At 40.7% G+C, this 18,055-nt stretch overlaps 1 protein-coding gene across 1 annotated transcript in view; it reads right to left on the bottom strand.

Annotated features, from left to right (window-relative positions):
- Positions 1-1,159: 1,159 nt before the first annotated feature.
- Positions 1,160-18,055, bottom strand: part of LOC126101436 (dnaJ homolog subfamily B member 13-like) — a 73,327-nt gene continuing 56,431 nt past the window's right edge. Inside the window, exons 6-7 of the mRNA XM_049912094.1 lie at positions 14,339-14,510; positions 1,160-1,418 (exon numbers count right to left, since the gene is read on the bottom strand). Coding sequence (XP_049768051.1) covers positions 1,160-1,418; positions 14,339-14,510 — 431 coding nt within the window. The remainder of the gene's footprint in view (positions 1,419-14,338; positions 14,511-18,055) is intronic.

Below are 18,055 nucleotides of genomic sequence, written 5' to 3' on the forward strand. Positions count from 1 at the left end.
CTAGAAATAATGTTGTATTGAAGTTGTAGGGTAACTCAGAGGCCAATGAGGGACTTTAATCATGTTATTCATGCATGAATGAAAACTGATTGTTCTCTCTTGAGATGTTTGAGGTTTAATAACATCATTGGTAGAGGTGTTCACAGAGAGATTGACAAGTTTGCTGCTAACAGAGAGAAACTGGAACTGTTTACAAGTAACTGTGAACAATATTTCTCACACAGTGTATATCTTACTGTATATGTCTATGAAATGTGCTATGTATATTTAGATATAAATAAATCATTCATATACACTGTTAAAAGTATCCAAATGCACCCTTCATAAGTAACCATGTCATGAATTACCACGCAAGTGATGGAGGATTAATTGGAAAGGGGTGCGGGAGGCAGTAGTTGCTGGAAAGCTAGTGAAATTCTGCGCTGTTATATGCTTTTGACTGGTGTGAATTAATGCTACTGGTGAATGGCTGCATATAATAATTTATATTTAACCTAAGTGAGGAACTGCTATACTGAAGGCAGTGACCTCAAGGTATTAGAGTTTCTTGTTCACATTAAATGTAAATGTTCAGTGTAATGGGCATGAATACATTTCTAGTAGTACAAAGTGATGTTTTGTCAGAGAGCATGGACCGATTTTAAGAATTTGCATGTAGAGTCAAGTGATTCCTCTTCAAGTCGACTGATCCTTCAGAATAAATGAAAATTTAGAAGGCTCGGAAAAGAATTTGGGATGGGGAGGGGGAGAGTATTTAGGATGTGCAGTCTAAGGGAAAATGGACTCAGATAAGAAGTAATACAGATATAATAAATTTTTTTGTCTTCTGAGGAAGAATAAAGTTGCAGGAATAACAAAATATGTATAAAAAACAGCATTTAAATATATGCTAATTATTCAGATTACTAATTAAGTTCAACCAACTGTAGTGTCATGCATGTGGAAGCTTCTTGCTATTTTTTCTGCCAACCACTTTAATTTCATTGTTATGAGTGATTGATTTGTGACTTACCAATTTTTGGAATCTGGACGCTCAGTTGTAGGAATTTTGTGTTGCTGTTGACATTGATACATCATTTATATAAAATAATAGATTCCAGTTATTTAATTTATTATTAATTATTTCCCAACAGCTCTCATATTTTACAGTATATACCCTCTATATTGTTGGAGGAAGCTTTTCCATAGGCCGCATACGTCTCATTTTGTCGTGCAGTATGAGTCTGTTAATATCTTCTGGTCCACCTTGGAGACCACCTTTAGTAATTGCATCCCATGCCTTGCGCAGGAGCACCTTACCAGGACGGGGTATATACTTTGGGAATTCAATGTCAAAATGGATCTGCAGATTTCCACGTTTGTCGGGATCTTCCATTAAAGGCATCCCCTCACTGTCCACAATTTTGATGTAACCTGGTCTGTTAGAAATGAAAAGCATATCAGTTTGAGATCATAGTACGAGGTGCATTCAAGTTCTAAGGCCTCCGATTTTTTTTCTCTGGATTGGAAAGAGATAGAAACATGCGCATTGTTTTAAAATGAGGCCGCGTTCATTGTCAATATGTCCCAGAGATGGCAGCACTGTACGGCAGATGGAATTTTACCGCCAGCGGCGAGAATGAGAACTGTTTTAAATACTTAAAATGGCGACGTTTTCCTTACTTGAACAGCGTGCAATCATTCGTTTTCTGAATTTGCGTGGTGTGAAGCCAATTGAAATTCATCGACAGTTGAAGGAGACATGTGGTGATGGAGTTATGGATGTGTCGAAAGTGCCTTTGTGGGTGCGACAGTTTAATGGAGGCAGAACATCGTGTGACAACAAACCGAAACAACCTCGGGCTCGCACAAGCCGGTCTGACGACATGATCGAGAAAGTGGAGAGAATTGTTTAGGGGGATCGCCGAATGACTGTTGAACAGATCGCGTACAGAGTTGGCATTTCTGTGGGTTCTGTGCACACAGTCCTGCATGACGACCTGAAAATGTGAAAAGTGTCATCCAGGTGGGTGCCACGAATGCTGACGGACGACCACATGGCTGCCCGTGTGGCATGTTGCCAAGCAATGTTGACGCGCAATGACAGCATGAATGGGACTTTCTTTTCATCGGTTGTGACAATGGATGAGACGTGGATGCCATTTTTCAATCCAGAAACAAAGTACCAGTCAGCTCAATGGAAGCACACAGATTCACCACCACCAAAAAAAATTTCGGGTAATTGCCAGTGCTGAAAAAATCATGGTGTCTATGTTCTGGGACAGCGAGGGCGTAATCCTTACCCATTGTGTTCCAAAGGGCACTATGGTAACAGGTACATCCTACGAAAATGTTTTGAAGAACAAATTCCTTCCTGCACTGCAACAAAAACATCCGGGAAGGGCTGCGCGTGTGCTGTTTTACCAAGACAACGCACCCGCACATCGAGCTAACGTTACGAAACAGTTTCTTCGTGATAACAACTTTGAAGTGATTCCTCATGCTCCCTACTCACTTGACCTGGCTCCTAGTGGCTTTTGGCTTTTTCCAACAATGAAAGACACTCTCTGTGGCCGCACATTCACCAGCCGTGCTGCTATTGCCTCAGTGATTTTCCAGTGGTCAAAACAGGCTCCTAAAGAAGCCTTCGCCGCTGCCATGGAATCATGGCGCCAACGTTGTGAAAAATGCGTACGTCTGCAGGGCGATTACGTCGAGAAGTAACGCCAGTTTTATCAATTTCGGGTGAGTAGTTAATTAGAAAAAAAATCGGAGGCCTTAGAACTTGAATGCGCCTCGTACTGTGTCATGAGGATGACAATATTTATGGCATAGTTATGTTTAAGTGTTTTTGTAGCCTGTCATGTGTATACTTTGATGTTGTTTTATTTTAGATTCATAGATGATGTATGCCTCATAAAATCCGTTCAGTTTACAGTATCTAAAATTTTGTAACTATGACATTAATTTCCAGAAATGTTGTAGCTAAAATTTATTAGTTAACTTAGCAAACCTGTAGTTAGAATCAGTAAAAGTAATGTATTTTATTGGGAAACTGACAGAGCAAATATGTACAAAGAGATAGAGGGGCTGGCCAGTACTTACCTCAGCTCAGTACAGCCGACAGATACACATAAAACAGAACCGAAAATTTACGTTCCTAGCATTCGGAACAAATGTTCCTTCATCGGGGAGGAGAGAGGGGAAAGAAAGGGAAGAAGGGAAAGGAGATTCAGTTACTCACAACCCAGGTTATGAAGCAACAGGGAAAGGAAAATAGGGAGGGTAGCAAGGTTGGAGGCATGGTTGTCAGAGGGAAGCCAAAGATATCCTACTGTAAGTACTGTGCCAGCTTCAAACCAAAGAGGTATATAGTATAAAGATAAACACAACTATGTAGGATGAAAAGATGCGTGAATGGCTAAAGAGGAAAGGGAAAGAGGAGAAGACTGAAGAGTAAATGGGACTGAGGTTGTTTAACGTAGGTTCAGTCCAGGGGGATGGCGGGATGAAAGGATGTGTTGGAGTGCAAGTTCCCATCTCCGCAGTTCAGAGGGACTGGTGTTGGGTGGGAGAAGCCAAATGGCACATACGGTGTAGCAGGTTCCTAGGTCCCTAGAATTAAGCTGGAGGGCATGCTCTGCTACTGGGTATTGGGCATCTCCTAAGCGGACAGTTCGTCTGTGTCCGTTCATGCCCCCCTCATAGCCAACAAACCTAGCCTAGCCACCCTACTCAATCTCCCCATCCCAGCACACACCCCACACAGACCAAATCTCAACTATAACCACAGTCAAATGCCACATATCACCAGTCCCAATTCAGTCCTAAACCTCTCATCCAGATCCCTCTCTCCTCCAGAGACATCTGTTCTATCAAAAGGCTTAACCTTTAGCCCCACGCCTAAATTCAACCACACTGCCCTGGTTAAAGATCTCCTCTCATTCACCCGGAACCTCAACTGGAAATATCACTTCACTACCCAAACACAGCCACCAAATACTAGAACCAGTGTTGAACCCTGTCTAGAACAGTTCCGACTGCCTTCTCAAAGGGATCCTCCTTCCCTCCTCCAAAATCATCCCTTGCAGACATTTCAGGAATTTCTCACATCCAGTATTGCCTCCCAGTCCTTCTTGAAGAACATCCCGACAGCCCCCAACATCACCCCAGCTGAATCCCGTGCCATTAAGGAGCTGAAAATAGACCTCTCTATTGTCATCCTCCCGGCGGATAAAGGCTCCACAACTGTCGTACTTGACCGTGTGGAGTATGTGGCAGAAGCACTGCGTCAACTCTCCGACACCTCAACCTACAAAGCTGTTACCCAGGATCCCATTCCCTCCATCCAGACTGAGCTGCAAAAAATCCTAAAAATCCAAGGTCCCTCACAAGGCCTCACAATGGCTTCCGTAGACTTACTCACTCCACCTGAGCCACGTACCCCTACCTTCTACCTATTACCCAAAATCCACAAAGAGCACCATCCCGGCCGTCCCATTGTAGCAGGCTTGAAAGCCCCAACCGAACGTATCTCAGCTCTGGTAGACCAGCACCTCCAACCTATCACCCGCAGACTCCCATCCTACATCAAAGACACAAACCACTTCCTAGAGCGCCTCAAATCCATTCCCACTCCTCTCCCACCTGAAACCTTTCTTGTCACCATCGATGCTACATCCCTTTACACAAACATCCCACATACCCATGGTCTCTCTGCCCTTGAGCACTACCTGTCCCAACGCCCACCCAAAGATCTTCCAAAAACCTCGTTCCTTATCACACTTACCAACTTCATACTCACCCATAATTACTTCACTTTTGAAGGCCAGACCTACAAACAAATCAGGGGAACGGCCATGGGAACCAGGATGGTTCCGTCCTATGCCAACCTCTTCATGGGCCGCATGGAGGAGGCTTTCCTGAAGACCCAACAGCTGCTTCCCCTGGCCTGGTATAGGTTTATAGATGACATTTTGTGGTCTGGACTCATGGTGAAGAAACACTCCTTAATTTCCTCCATAACCTCAACTCCTTTTCGAATCTGAATTTCACCTGGTCCTTCTCCAAAACCCAAGCCACCTTCCTGGATGTTGACCTTCATCTTGTTGAAGCTCACATCCACACCTCTGTCCATATCAAACCCACAAACAAACAACAGTACCTTCACTTTGATAGCTGCCATCCTTTCCACATCAAACGCTCCCTTCCCTACAGCCTAGGTATTCGTGGCAAACATATCTGCTCCAGTGACGAACCCCTCAACAATTACACCACTAACCTGACCAGTGCTTTCCTCTCCCGCAACTATCCTGCAGACCTTGTCCACAAACAGATTTCCCGAGCAATACATTCCTCCCCGTCCAACAACAATGTTCCTACCCCCAGACCACACAGAAGCATCCCCCTTGTCACCCAATATTATCCTGGCCTCGAAAACATCAACAAATTACTACGCCAGGGATATGACTTTCTCAAGTCAACCCCTGAAATGAGATCATCCCTTGACAAAATTCTCCCTACACCACCCAGAGGTTCCTTTCGTCGCCCCCCTAACCTCTGTAACATCCTTGTTAAACCCTACAATATTCCCAGACTACCTTCTCTACCCAGCAGCTCCTACCCCTGTAACCGACCCCGCTGCAAAACCTGCCCCATGCATCCCCCCACAACCACCTACTCCAGCCCCGCTACTGGCAAAACATACACAATTCAAGGCAGGGCCACATGTGAAACTACACATGTCATTTATCAACTGACATGCCTGCACTGCACAGCCTTTTACATCGGCATGACAACAACTAAACTGGCTGAGCGCATGAACGGACACAGACGAACTGTCCGCCTAGGAGATGCCCAATACCCAGTAGCGGAACATGCCCTCCAGCATAATTCTAGGGACCCAGGAACCTGCTACACCATATGTGCCATTTGGCTTCTCCCACCCAACACCAGTCCCTCTGAACTGCGGAGATGGGAACTTGCACTCCAACACATCCTTTCATCCCGCCATCCCCCTGGACTGAACCTACGTTAAACAGCCTCAGTCCCATTTACTCTTCAGTCTTCTCCTCTTTCCCTTTCCTCTTTAGCCATTCACGCATCTTTTCATCCTACATAGTTGTGTTTATCTTTATACTATATACCTCTTTACTTCTGTATGCATCCTCTTTGGTTTGAAGCTGGCACAGTACTTACAGTAGAATATCTTTGGCTTCCCTCTGACAACCATGCCTCCATCCTTGCTACCCTCCCTATTTTCCTTTCCCTGTTGCTTCATAACCTGGGTTGTGAGTAACTGAATCTCCTTTCCCTTCTTCCATTTCTTTCCCCTCTCTCCTCCCCGATGAAGGAACATTTGTTCCGAAAGCTAGGAACGTAAATTTTCGGTTCTGTTTTATGTGTATCTATCGGCTGTACTGAGCTGAGGTAAGTACTGGCCAGTCCCTCTCTCTCTTTGTTAGTATTTGTTTCACATCTTTATATGAGATTTTCTATTAATCATTTAGAGCAAATATGTACTTATTTTACTCCATAGATGTACACCATAAGCTGCTAAATAAATAAATAAACAAACAAACAAAAACCACACACATGTTGTGTATCGACAGATGGGCCTTAGTATGTGGATATGACACTGTGTGCATGTGTGTGTGCATTCACATGCGTGTGTGTTTTTTCTGCCGCCGATGAAAGACTTTCAGGTAACTGAAAATACCAAGCAGTTTTCTTTCAATGTGCCTGCCTGTCACTCAATGCTTCATCTATGTGGATAACAGATTCATTTTATGCATACCAGGATTTGAAACACTTGTAATTCACGTTTTATTGTGCCCATCTTTATGATGCGTTGAAATTAATGGAATTATCAAGGATTTTGTGAACACTGAAGCTAAGAAATTAGCACTTCTGTAAATATTTTTGTTGTTTTTAAAATTAAATGACTAATTCTATGTTTTGGTGTTGTAAATGTGATAAAAACTGCACATTCCAAAAACAGTATCCAGACAATTTTTGAAATCTAGGTCTGGATTAGCTAGTCAGGCTAACTTCAACATTAGATGGGGGTGCCAAGGCAGTGCTTGCATCGTGGTAACATATCAGCTTGGGTGCTCTCTGGGGAGATTTATACAAATTCCTAGATTATCCTGTGTAAAGAAACATCTGAGATCAGTTCAGCATTTCTGCTTTTACTTTGCTACCATAGGTTTCTGTTTCTGTCTCATCCTTGAACGCCTGGGCACTAATTTTGGTGCCACCCACCGACAATTTTCACATTTGAGTTTTTTGAGAGGTCTTTTGAAAAGATTCTGCTAAAGTAGTAATTGAATCTTTCACACATTGCCATTTTGACAGTCAAACTTATTTCATTTAGCATTTCTTTATCTACAACCCTATGCTTTGTTTTACACCTGTTGTGCAGAAGTCACTGTTTCTGTAGATGTTTTTTTTTTTTTTTTTTTTTTTTAAAGAGGTTGTGCACCATGTGGTCTGTGTCCCTCCCATCATGAACTACTAGATATATATGGATCCAGTTCTTGGTTGTCTGTTCTACATGCTCCTGCCCAGAGTTAAATGCTACAGAGTTGCTCCCAGAGATGTGACACTATTTCTTCTTTATGTGGTTTACTAAAAATGTGCAACTTAAGTATTTATTTTAGTTCATCTTTGTACTTTGATGATAACTGTTGTTACAATTACCTCACAGTCGTAAATGCCAGTTTGAGTATGTGGCCTTTTGAAGAGATCAGGTCTATTTATTACCATCAGATCTAACATATTTCTGTCATGAGGAGATTTCCCAATTATCTAGGTTAGGTACTTATCAAAAAATGCTTTTAGTATTGTTTTGCAGGATGTCTTGTAGTGCCCACCACTTACAAAATTGTAATTATTCCAGTCGACTGTTGGACTATTAAAGTCTGCTCTAGTCACTTACCTTGATGATGCTAAGTTCCCCCCAGACAATTTTGCATGGTGCTTTGGACTGATTTTCTTGTCTTAGCCATTTCCCATTAGCCTATCCTATCAATATACACTTAGATTTACCCAAAAAATCTCACTGTTGTCAAGTTCAGGTCTTAGCTATCTTTATGTATCTAGTATTATGTGAGCTCTACAGCTCTTTAGGAGCATTACTAACGCAGGCACTTTGTTATGAATGCTTCAGCAGTTGATGACTAGGATTTTATAATACTCTTGTTTGTGGGAGGTACTTCTTTGGATCTTGCATTAATACTTCAGGATCTCCTTCAGTTATTAGTATCTGGATTTCTTGGAGAAAAAAGAAAAGGAATCCTGTGTGCACATCGCACTGTCTCACTTTGTAAGTAATTTGATGGTCTGAGCAGGAAGTCTGTCTCTTAGGAAGATGAGACTGACAGCTCCCTCTTGAAACCAGGAATGACAGTAAATTATTGAGTAGGTTTCTATAGTCTGCCCTCATAGCCGAGTGTCAGTGCGGTGGTCTGTCACACTAAAGGGCCCGGGTTTGATTCCTGGCTGTGTCAGAGATTTTCTCCGCTCAGGGACTGGGTGTAGTGTTGTCCTCATTATCATTTCATCATCATCAGTGGAAGGCAGTGAGAAACCACCACTGGAATCACTTCCCTGGACACTCATGTGGTGGACCTCTCTGACGAGGCTTCCTCCATGACAAGACCTGCCATAAGGCAGAACACAAACTTACTTTTCTTTCTTTTTCCTTTTTTTTCTTTTTCCTTTTTTTTCTTTTTCCTTTTTTCCTTTTAGGTTTGTATAGTATTACTATATCTGTCTCTTAAGCAACAGGTTAGAACAGATGTTAAAATTGCCACATTATCTGGGTTTCAGAAATCAGAAAGCTGTTTAAAAAAATCGCTTTCAGTGATGGCAAGCAAAATATTTTTCTGCCTATGATTTCAATTAGCAACTATCTTAAACAGTGATGGAAAAAAAATTGCCACACCAAGAAGGAGTTGTGCGACAAACAAAAGTTGGTAGGTGGGTTTCTGTATTTGAAAGATGATGTCTATTAAAATTTTGTCCCTGTCACATGAGTGGCACTAGTAGTGTCACTATAAGGATGCTTTAAATACATGCTGTAATGGTCATAAGAATTATTTACCTTTGAGATTGGACACGGTGGCCGGCCGAAGTGGCCGAGCGGTTTCTTGGCGCTACAGTCTGGAACCGCGTGAATGCTACGGTCACAGGTTAGAATCCTGCCTCCGGCATGGATGTGTGTGATGTCCTTAGTTTAGTTAGGTTTAAGTAGTTCTAAGTTGTAGGGGACTGATGACCTCAGCAGTTAAGTCCCATAGTGCCCAGAGCCATTTGAACCATTTGGACATGGTGAGTTGATGTTAGTCCAGAATGCCTTTAAGGTGACAAAGATCCCATTATCAACACCTCACTGACTTTGAACAACGTCATATAATAGAGTTACAGGAAGCTGGCTGTTCCTTCTGTGATACTGCACAAAGACTTGGTAGGAATGTAGCCACTATACATGACTGCTGGCAGCACTGGTCACAAGAATGTATCGTCACAAGAAGACCAGTTTCCAGATGACCACATGGGCCTACTGAGAGGGAAGGCCATTGTGTTTGGCATGTGACTCTCTCACATTGTACTGCACCTGCAGCAATCTGAGGAGCAGTTGACACCATAGTGACACAATGAACTGTTCCAAATTGGTTACTTCAAGAACAGCTCTGAGCCAGATGTTATGTAGTGTGGATTCTACTGACCCTAAACCATAGCCATTTGTGACTTCAATGGTGTCAAGTGAGAGCTCAATGGAGGGCATGGTGGAGGTATGTTGTATTGTCAGATGAAAGCTTGTTCTGCCTTGGTGCCAGTGATAGCCGTGTGGTGGTTAGAAGGTGGCCAGGTAAGGGCCTACAACCAACCTGTTTGCATGCTAAACATACTGTGCTATGGTTTGCAGTCTGATTTCATATGACAGCAGCAGCACTCTCATTGTTATCCCATGCACTGTGACTTGAAATTTGTATGTCAATCTGGCGATTCAACCTGCTGTGCTGCCATTCATGAACAGCATTCCAGGGCTTGTTTCCAACAGGTTAATGCTTACCCAACATGCTTTACAGTGTGTCGACATGTTGCCTTGGCCTGCTCAGTCACCAGATCTGTTTCCAGTCAAGCACATATGGGACATCACTGGATGACATCTCCAGCATCATTCACAAACAGCAATAACCATTCCTATACTGACCAACTAAATGCAACAGGCATGAAACTCTGTCCCACAAACTGACATCGGGCATCCGTACAGCACAATGCACACACATTTGCATGTTTGCATTCAACATTCTGGTGGTTACACAAGTTATTAAAGTACCAGCATTTCATATCTGCAATGGCTCTCTCACACTTACTTTACCTTGTGATCTTCCAATGTTAATCCCTGACATATGTTATACCTAGACAAATGTATTCCTGAAATTTTGTTACTGCGCATTAATTATTTTTTGGTGTTGCAGTTTTTTCCTGTCAGTGTAACACTACTTGTGTTGTTATGAATAATCGAGGAAGATTAGGATTTAACTTTCTGTAGGGGATGTCAATATTCCTAAAATCACAGAGGGACTATGTTACATTTCCCAATTACATGTTACAACTGGAGACTACTCAGCAGGATGTTGTTATCAAGAAAAACAAAATTATCATTCTATTGGTTGGCGTATGGAATATTAGATATCTTAATAAGTAGGCTAGAGAAGTCACAGAAAGACAAATACATAGGCTGAAGTTAGGTATAGGGGAATTAAAGAAATGCAGTGGCACGAAGAACAGAACTTTGGTCAGGTGAGTATAGAGTTATGAACACAAAATCAAATAAGGGTTATGCAGGACTACATCTAAAAATGAATAAGAAAATAGGGATGCAGATAAGGTACTATGAACAGCACCTGGAACACATTATGGAGCCCCATCTTTCAGGAAGTTATTCACATTTAACAATCAAATCACATTGGTGGGCTGTCAAATTGAGTACACCCAAAAGATGTTTATCAAAATGTACAAAGCATAACTGCTGAATGAGCCAGGCTAGATAACATCCCATAGGATATATTACAGGAATTGGTTGACACGAGATGCATAAAACCAATGTAAGTAAAACTTAGTTCTGTGTGATGTGTGTAGTTCCATGATATTGGTAACAGGCCGATGTGTTGTAAGCAGCCTATGGAGGCTAACAATAATTCTCAATTTTATTATGACAACCCACCAATGTGGTTTGACTCTTAACGTGAATAACTTCCCAATTGCTGAGACTCTGTAACTGTCCATCATCATTATGAAAGTATAACCATTACGAACCTGAAGAACCTGATGTGAAACTGTAGTTGTGAATAAAGCACCTTCATACAGCTATGTGGCTTTTGGAAATTCTTTATCAGTCTTGACTTTTTCAATTGTTATAATTCCTGTGACAATTTGGACAGTTATTGTGTGCTGAGAGTTTTCTATACTTATTCATAACACCTCTGAGCTGTGGTTGCACTCCCCAGAAAGTTGTTTGTAGGAGATAAATTAATGCTAAAAACAAAACAAAAAATGTTTCCACTGGACACTTGAAATGTGGAATGACAAATGAAACATGAGCTGCAAAAATATTGCTAATACAGCTACTGCTCTACAGCACTGTTGATTTTGAAGGTTAGCAACACATGATGACGTGCCCTGTTAACCTAAAATGGCACAATTTCTCCCAATTTAGCTGTAGGGAACTAATTTGACAGCATATTGCTGTCATTCAGCTTGCTTATATTGTCAACGCTGTAAGAACTGTAAATTTCAGCAAATGATAATGGATGCCATGACTCTGTTGGGTAACATAGATGTATGAGTTCACTGTTTATAACTGATTCATGCAAACAACACAATGCTAATTCTAAGTTAATTGTGATTCATGAAGGAGAGACCACAAATGACAGTGCAACAGGAAAAAATGTTGGTGCCACAGAAGCTAATATTCACAGGTGGATTCAAGTTAAAAATAAATTAAAGAATGTCTGTTCTATGCAGCAAATTTTCAGGGGACAAGCAAGGAAGGTTTCATGAATGGGAGCAGTGGGTTGTTCATTATGTATGTGAGAAACACAAGTTATGCTTCCCAATTACTTGAGAAACTGTATGAATGAAGATGCTGGAGGTAAAGTGGAATCTTCAAACTACATGCATTGCAAAATTCAAAGCAAGTACTGGCTAGTGGATGAGGATAATGAAGAGAGTGTAGCTTATGTTGTGACACAGAACAATGCTAGTTCAAGGACTTCACAAGGTTTCTGACAAAAAACTATTTGTGTATCAGCATCGTATAATCATTCTAAAAATACGTTTGGTTGGCCATTTTGGCAATACTCATCAGACACCTGTTTATTTTGATATGTCTTCGAGTGTGACAGGTTTTAAAAGTGTTCATATAAGAAGTTATAACAACAAAAAGATCAGAGTAACAGTAATGCTGGGTGCACTATGAAATTGAATGAAGCTGCCCCTATATGTTATTCTTTGCCGAAAAACTATACCAAAAGAAAACTGCAAGCAGGACTCCTCTTTAGGTGTCAAGAAAAGTGATATGTGTCAAATGACCTGAAACTATAATGAAGGTACCAAAAGAGTAGTGCATGTCCAATACCATGAAGATTCAGATGACGGTATAATATGGGAGGAGTGTCAGATGACTACAATGATGATTACCACCACCACCACCACCACCACCCCTACTACTACTACTACTACTACTACTACTACTAGTACTAGAAAAAGGTGGTTTGAAAAGTTCTCAGAAGGGAACAGAAAAAAGTACTTACATCAATGGAACTTCTTTTATTTTTCAATGTAGTTTCCTTGTGGATTAATGCATTTGGTCCAATGATGTTCCAGTTCCTTGAACCCATAATGAAAATGAGTTTCCTCCAAGCCTGCAAAATAGTTGTCAACTCCGGCTATCAATTCTTTGTTTGAAGTGAATCTTCACCCACCAAGAAAAATTTTCAGTTTTGGGAAGAGATGGAAGTCTGTCGGAGCCATATCACATGAATAAGATGGGTCTGGCAACAATTCATACCTTAGTTCGTGTAATTTTGGCATGGCAACGGCACATGTGCGGGCGCGTGTCAGCACGTGTGCGGGCGCATGTCAAGAGTCGTGGCACACATCTTGCAGATAATTTTTTCATTTCTAATTCTTCAGTTAAAATGTGATATAGCCTTTCAGATGACATCTGGCAAGCATGATTAATTTCACACACTTTCAATCGGCAATCCTCCATGACCATTTTGTGCACTTTTGCAATGGTTTCTGGAGTAGTGACACATCTTGGCCGACCACTGCGTGGATCATCATCTTAGCTCTCCCAACCAAATTTAAATTCATTTGTCCACTTAGCAACAGTTGACTATGAAGGAGCAGAGTCCCCCAGTGTGTTCTGGAAATTGGCATGGATGTCCTTTGCTTTCATACTTTTCTTTACGAAGTACTTAATCACTGCTCGAATCTCGATTATTTTTTTTTTTTTTTTTTTTCCATCTTCGCAAATCAATACACAGGAACAACAACAGAGCCACATCACTGCCATAGCTCTCTTCCAAGAGTACTGACATGGCATATGTTTACAGGCAACACTTCAATGAATATCACGCCGACAACTCGTTGCACTAGTGCTGGCCTCCTTGGCGATTCCGAGAACTTTTCAAACCACCGTCTTAGTAGTAGTCGTAGTAGTAGTAGTAGTAGTAGTAATAGTAGTAAAAAAATAGTGCTACCAATCAGTATTGGCTTAGACAGTAAGCAACAGGGGAAGTGAAAATAACAATCAATGTAAACAAATTCTTTTAGTTTTTACTTTATTCCTGCTTGTATCACCAAAGCAGTGGATAAACAATAAAAGGCACAATTTGGAATAGGTAGAATGTTAATTTCTTTAGGCATGTACTTAATACCAATAAAACAGTTTGTAATTTTGATTACAGAGAGAGAGTTAAAAATACATTTCTCAAGGAGTCTCCATTTTTTGAATAAAAAAAAAAGAGGAGGAATGCGCGTGCGAGAGTGCAGCACTTATATTCAGGGTTGTCATACAGTCGAGTAAATATGGTAATTCAGTATCAGTGTGAAGATAGCCAAAACATGTAATGATATTGACAGATAGTAAGTGCACCCAAAACCGCTTCTCCTGAACTTTGAATATTAATTTAGTAAATTCCAGTACATACAGGTATCCAGAATACAAGTTCAGTTGAAGTGAAGAATACTGTGATTTGGTATTGTCTTGTCAGTAAAATACTGCTCCTTCAATGATAGACCACACAATATTTTTCATGAAGAATTATTTGACTGTACTTACTGTACAACATCAGTAATAGGAACATGAAGTGTTCGCCCATCTAGTGTGTTGACTGTGATCGTTAAGCCTATTAGGGCATCAAGCAGTGATATATGAGCCACCATGATGAGGTCAGTGCCCTCTCTTCTGAATCTCTCATGGGGACGATCTTCAGTCACAAACATTATGTCAGCTGAAATACATGTCTTATTTTAGTAATTTTAATACTATACTCTGAATGTAAATTTATATCAGTTTTTAAACAGCCTATATGCTATTTTATAAAAATGGTTCTGTATTGAATAGGCAGTTATGCTAAAAACATTCAAGAATCATTTTGATACTTCTGTAAATATTTGTGCAGTTTCAACTATTACTGTCCAAGACGATGTCTGTCTATTAATTACAAACATATATAAATAACAAAGCCATAATGAAAAAATAAACAAGATTTCCTATTACAAAGAAAAGGGTGTATTCTGCACGAACAGACAGTTTGCCCAGAATAAATAAACAAGGGAATGAAGTAGGCAAAATTATGTCCTTAGCAATCCAATGACAAAGGTAAAGCAGTGCTGGTGAAAATAACTAGGATCCACTATGAAGTAAATGGCAATAAAGAATACTTGTAAACAACAGAAGACAATAGTTTCAATAAGAGAGAAATTTGATAAGAAGCAGAAATACAGTGGTACTTTACAGAATGCAAACAAAAATGACTGAATAATAGTGTGACACTGTCATTTAGTGACATGTCATTAATGATAGTGTTCTTAACTGGTTGTCCACCTATGAACACATCATCTTCCAGAGTTTACCCTCAACACAGAGGATGTTAGCTGCCTGCTGAAGACCACTGGCCAGGTGTCACCCTTGTAGCATGGGGAAGAACTGTCCATGAAATGCTTTTGAAATAGATCCATACTAGTAAGTAAGAGATTTTAGAATAAAATGTAAAAATAATGTTAAGCTAGGATAAGATTTTCTTTCCGCTTAAAGGAACAAAAGGTTCAAAGTAGATATAAATAGGTAAGATATTTAACCAAGCAGACATAAAATGATAAAATTCAGGACAAATCTTATTAAAGAGGAGGGGAACTGGGAAGTAAAATTTTCTAGGTTTGAACAGGAAGTTTGAACAGCCAGCCTTACTCAATCATGTGGAAGTATCAACAGCTGCTAGCTGGGAAGCATAAACATATCAGTGCTGTTACTCTGTCAGCAAGACAATAACCTTGACACTCTTGAGCAAGATTGTGAGTGAACCCAGCAGAAAATTGTTAGAAGAGTGTAGACCAAGCTGCCTTCGTAATGTTATGTAAGAGACTCTAGGCAGGACGAAACATCATCTAGCAAGGGTCTGACTAAACAGTAAAGATACCACAACAAATTTATTAAGAAAATGTAGTGGAACTGAAGACCACATATATTTCAAAAAGAGCAGAACTGATATGGTCTTTACAAATGATGTCACAGAGTGGACCCCTCTCCTCGAGGACATAAATACCTGTACTCCATCCCCACTAGCCTAGAGCACATGATCAGCAGGATTGATGGCATTCAAGTCATTTGCACTCGATTCTCTGGTTCATTATGGTAACATTTTGTGAGTATGACACTGTTCTAGTGTTGGTCTTACACTTACTGGTGAACTAGAAGATCAGCGATCTGTGGCCATGGATGATGAAGTCCAGTGTCCAGTACTGAAGTCAGCACAGCAACCAGCATTAATGGATAATCCAGAGGTCTATCAACAAGGCTCGGTCCAGGGCAGAAGCTACCCTGAAACTCGAGCGTTGCATGAGTCTGATGGCCTACCATACCAGCAGGCCGGGTGCAGCACTCAGCATGACACCACAGTATTCAACATTGTGATCCCCCTGATGGAACAATGCAGGCAATGATTTGGGAGAGATTGAATACTCCATGAAAAGGTGTGTGAATCAAACAAACATACTGCAGTCACTGCTATCTCCAAGCATGTCTACTGGTGAAGTGTGCCTACCTTGCCAGTGAGCAGCAAACCACTGCACCGATGCAGCATCCTGGGCAGCCTTGAGTCCTCTGTTGGATTCAGCAGATTTCTCTCTGAATTATGTAGCCAGTAGCTGTTGTAAATTGAGTACTGCTTTATTGCCTCTAACACCACCACACAGGTCCTTGGTCTGCATCCTGACAAAACAGTAGGGGCTTCCAACCTGCAGTTGGTGACCCCTACAAATTTGTGGTCAAAAGTTCTCCAGCCTATCACCAATACGAGTTGGAGGGAAATGATCCAGTACACCAGCATCAGGAACACTCACAGAGGAAGAGTCAAAGAGAAGGCTTTGGTAGTTGTTCCCAAAAGAAAAAACTGTATTCTTTGCCATGTCCAAGTTAGTACTTAAAGACTTTGAAGTTATCATGTACAGACCAAGAGAACTGGCAGATTTATCACAATTCAAAGGTAATAGTGACCAAGAATATCTTGTTCCAACACTTTGCAAAACTTGTAATTTAACAGGACATAGTGCACAATGTGGTAGATTCGTACCAGCAATATATACTACATGTAGAAAATACAGTCACTTGGCAGATGATTGTTCAGAGTGTCATTGGTTAATGATTAGGAATCTGAATTAGATGTTATTGTTTTATTTTTGCAACTGTTGCTATTGAGTTATTACTGGAAGTAATACTAGCTTAATTTGTGTACAAGTGAGAAAGGTAAATTGCACAAGCATGGCACATATATGATCAGCTTACAAAGCAAGTACCCAAATTGTTAAAGGTTAATGAACAACAGAAAGCACTTAATGAATAGCTGAGTCAGCAGTTACAAGCTTTATTGGCGGAACAGCAGTGACAGTCAGGACTGAACGAAGTTAAAACTGTGGTTAATGTTCCCCTTTCATCCATTGGTCCTTCAGACACAAATCTAGTAACTCTCTTCTCTGTGAAAACAACAGAGGATGTTAATATGTTTATAGATGTTGTATTAGCCTTGGTCACATTGAGTAGCTGTACAGATGAAACATGCTTGCAGATGGCTTAGTTATCTATCACAAGTAAAGCAAAACCCTATATTATGAACTGCTTAATAAGATACCCACATTCAGTGAGTTAGCAGAGGGTTAGAGATATAGAAGACAGAACAGTACATGTTTTTTAGAAAGAAATTGAATAGTTTAAAACGCAAGGCAAATGAAGAAGTGGAAACATTTTCTGACAGAATATGGAAAATCGGTGCACAGACTTGTGAGCTAACAGGTACAGATAGAGCTTTGCTTAAAGAAGCAGAAAACAGAGAATAGAGCATTGGACATGTTCCTCAGAGAGGTTCACCCAGATTGTTCGCAGGCAAACAGCGCTTCGCATTACTACGCATTTAGAAGAAGTGGATAATGCAACTGGGATGTTTACTGAACAGAAGATATTCAGGTCTGGTGAAGAATGTCACTGTGGTGGTCTGGAGGGGCATTTAAAGGCACAGTGTCACCAGCCACAATGTTGCAATTGCTGACATTTCAGCTATAAGGCTCAGAATTGTGAATTTAGAAAGCAGTGCAAGTACAATCCAAAAAAAAAGCTAAACACCAACAGGAATGTTTCTTCCATCAAGAAGCATTCCCAGTAAATCTCAGTACCAGTAAAACATATGCAGAGATGGACTGTTGCTTGATAGCTTGGATAAATAAAAGGCAGTAGATGTTTTTAGCAGATACTGGGTACACATATCGGTTGTGTGTCTGGACTTCA

Source organism: Schistocerca cancellata, chromosome 9 (assembly GCF_023864275.1).
Source record: "Schistocerca cancellata isolate TAMUIC-IGC-003103 chromosome 9, iqSchCanc2.1, whole genome shotgun sequence".
Classification (NCBI taxonomy): Eukaryota; Metazoa; Arthropoda; class Insecta; order Orthoptera; family Acrididae; genus Schistocerca; species Schistocerca cancellata.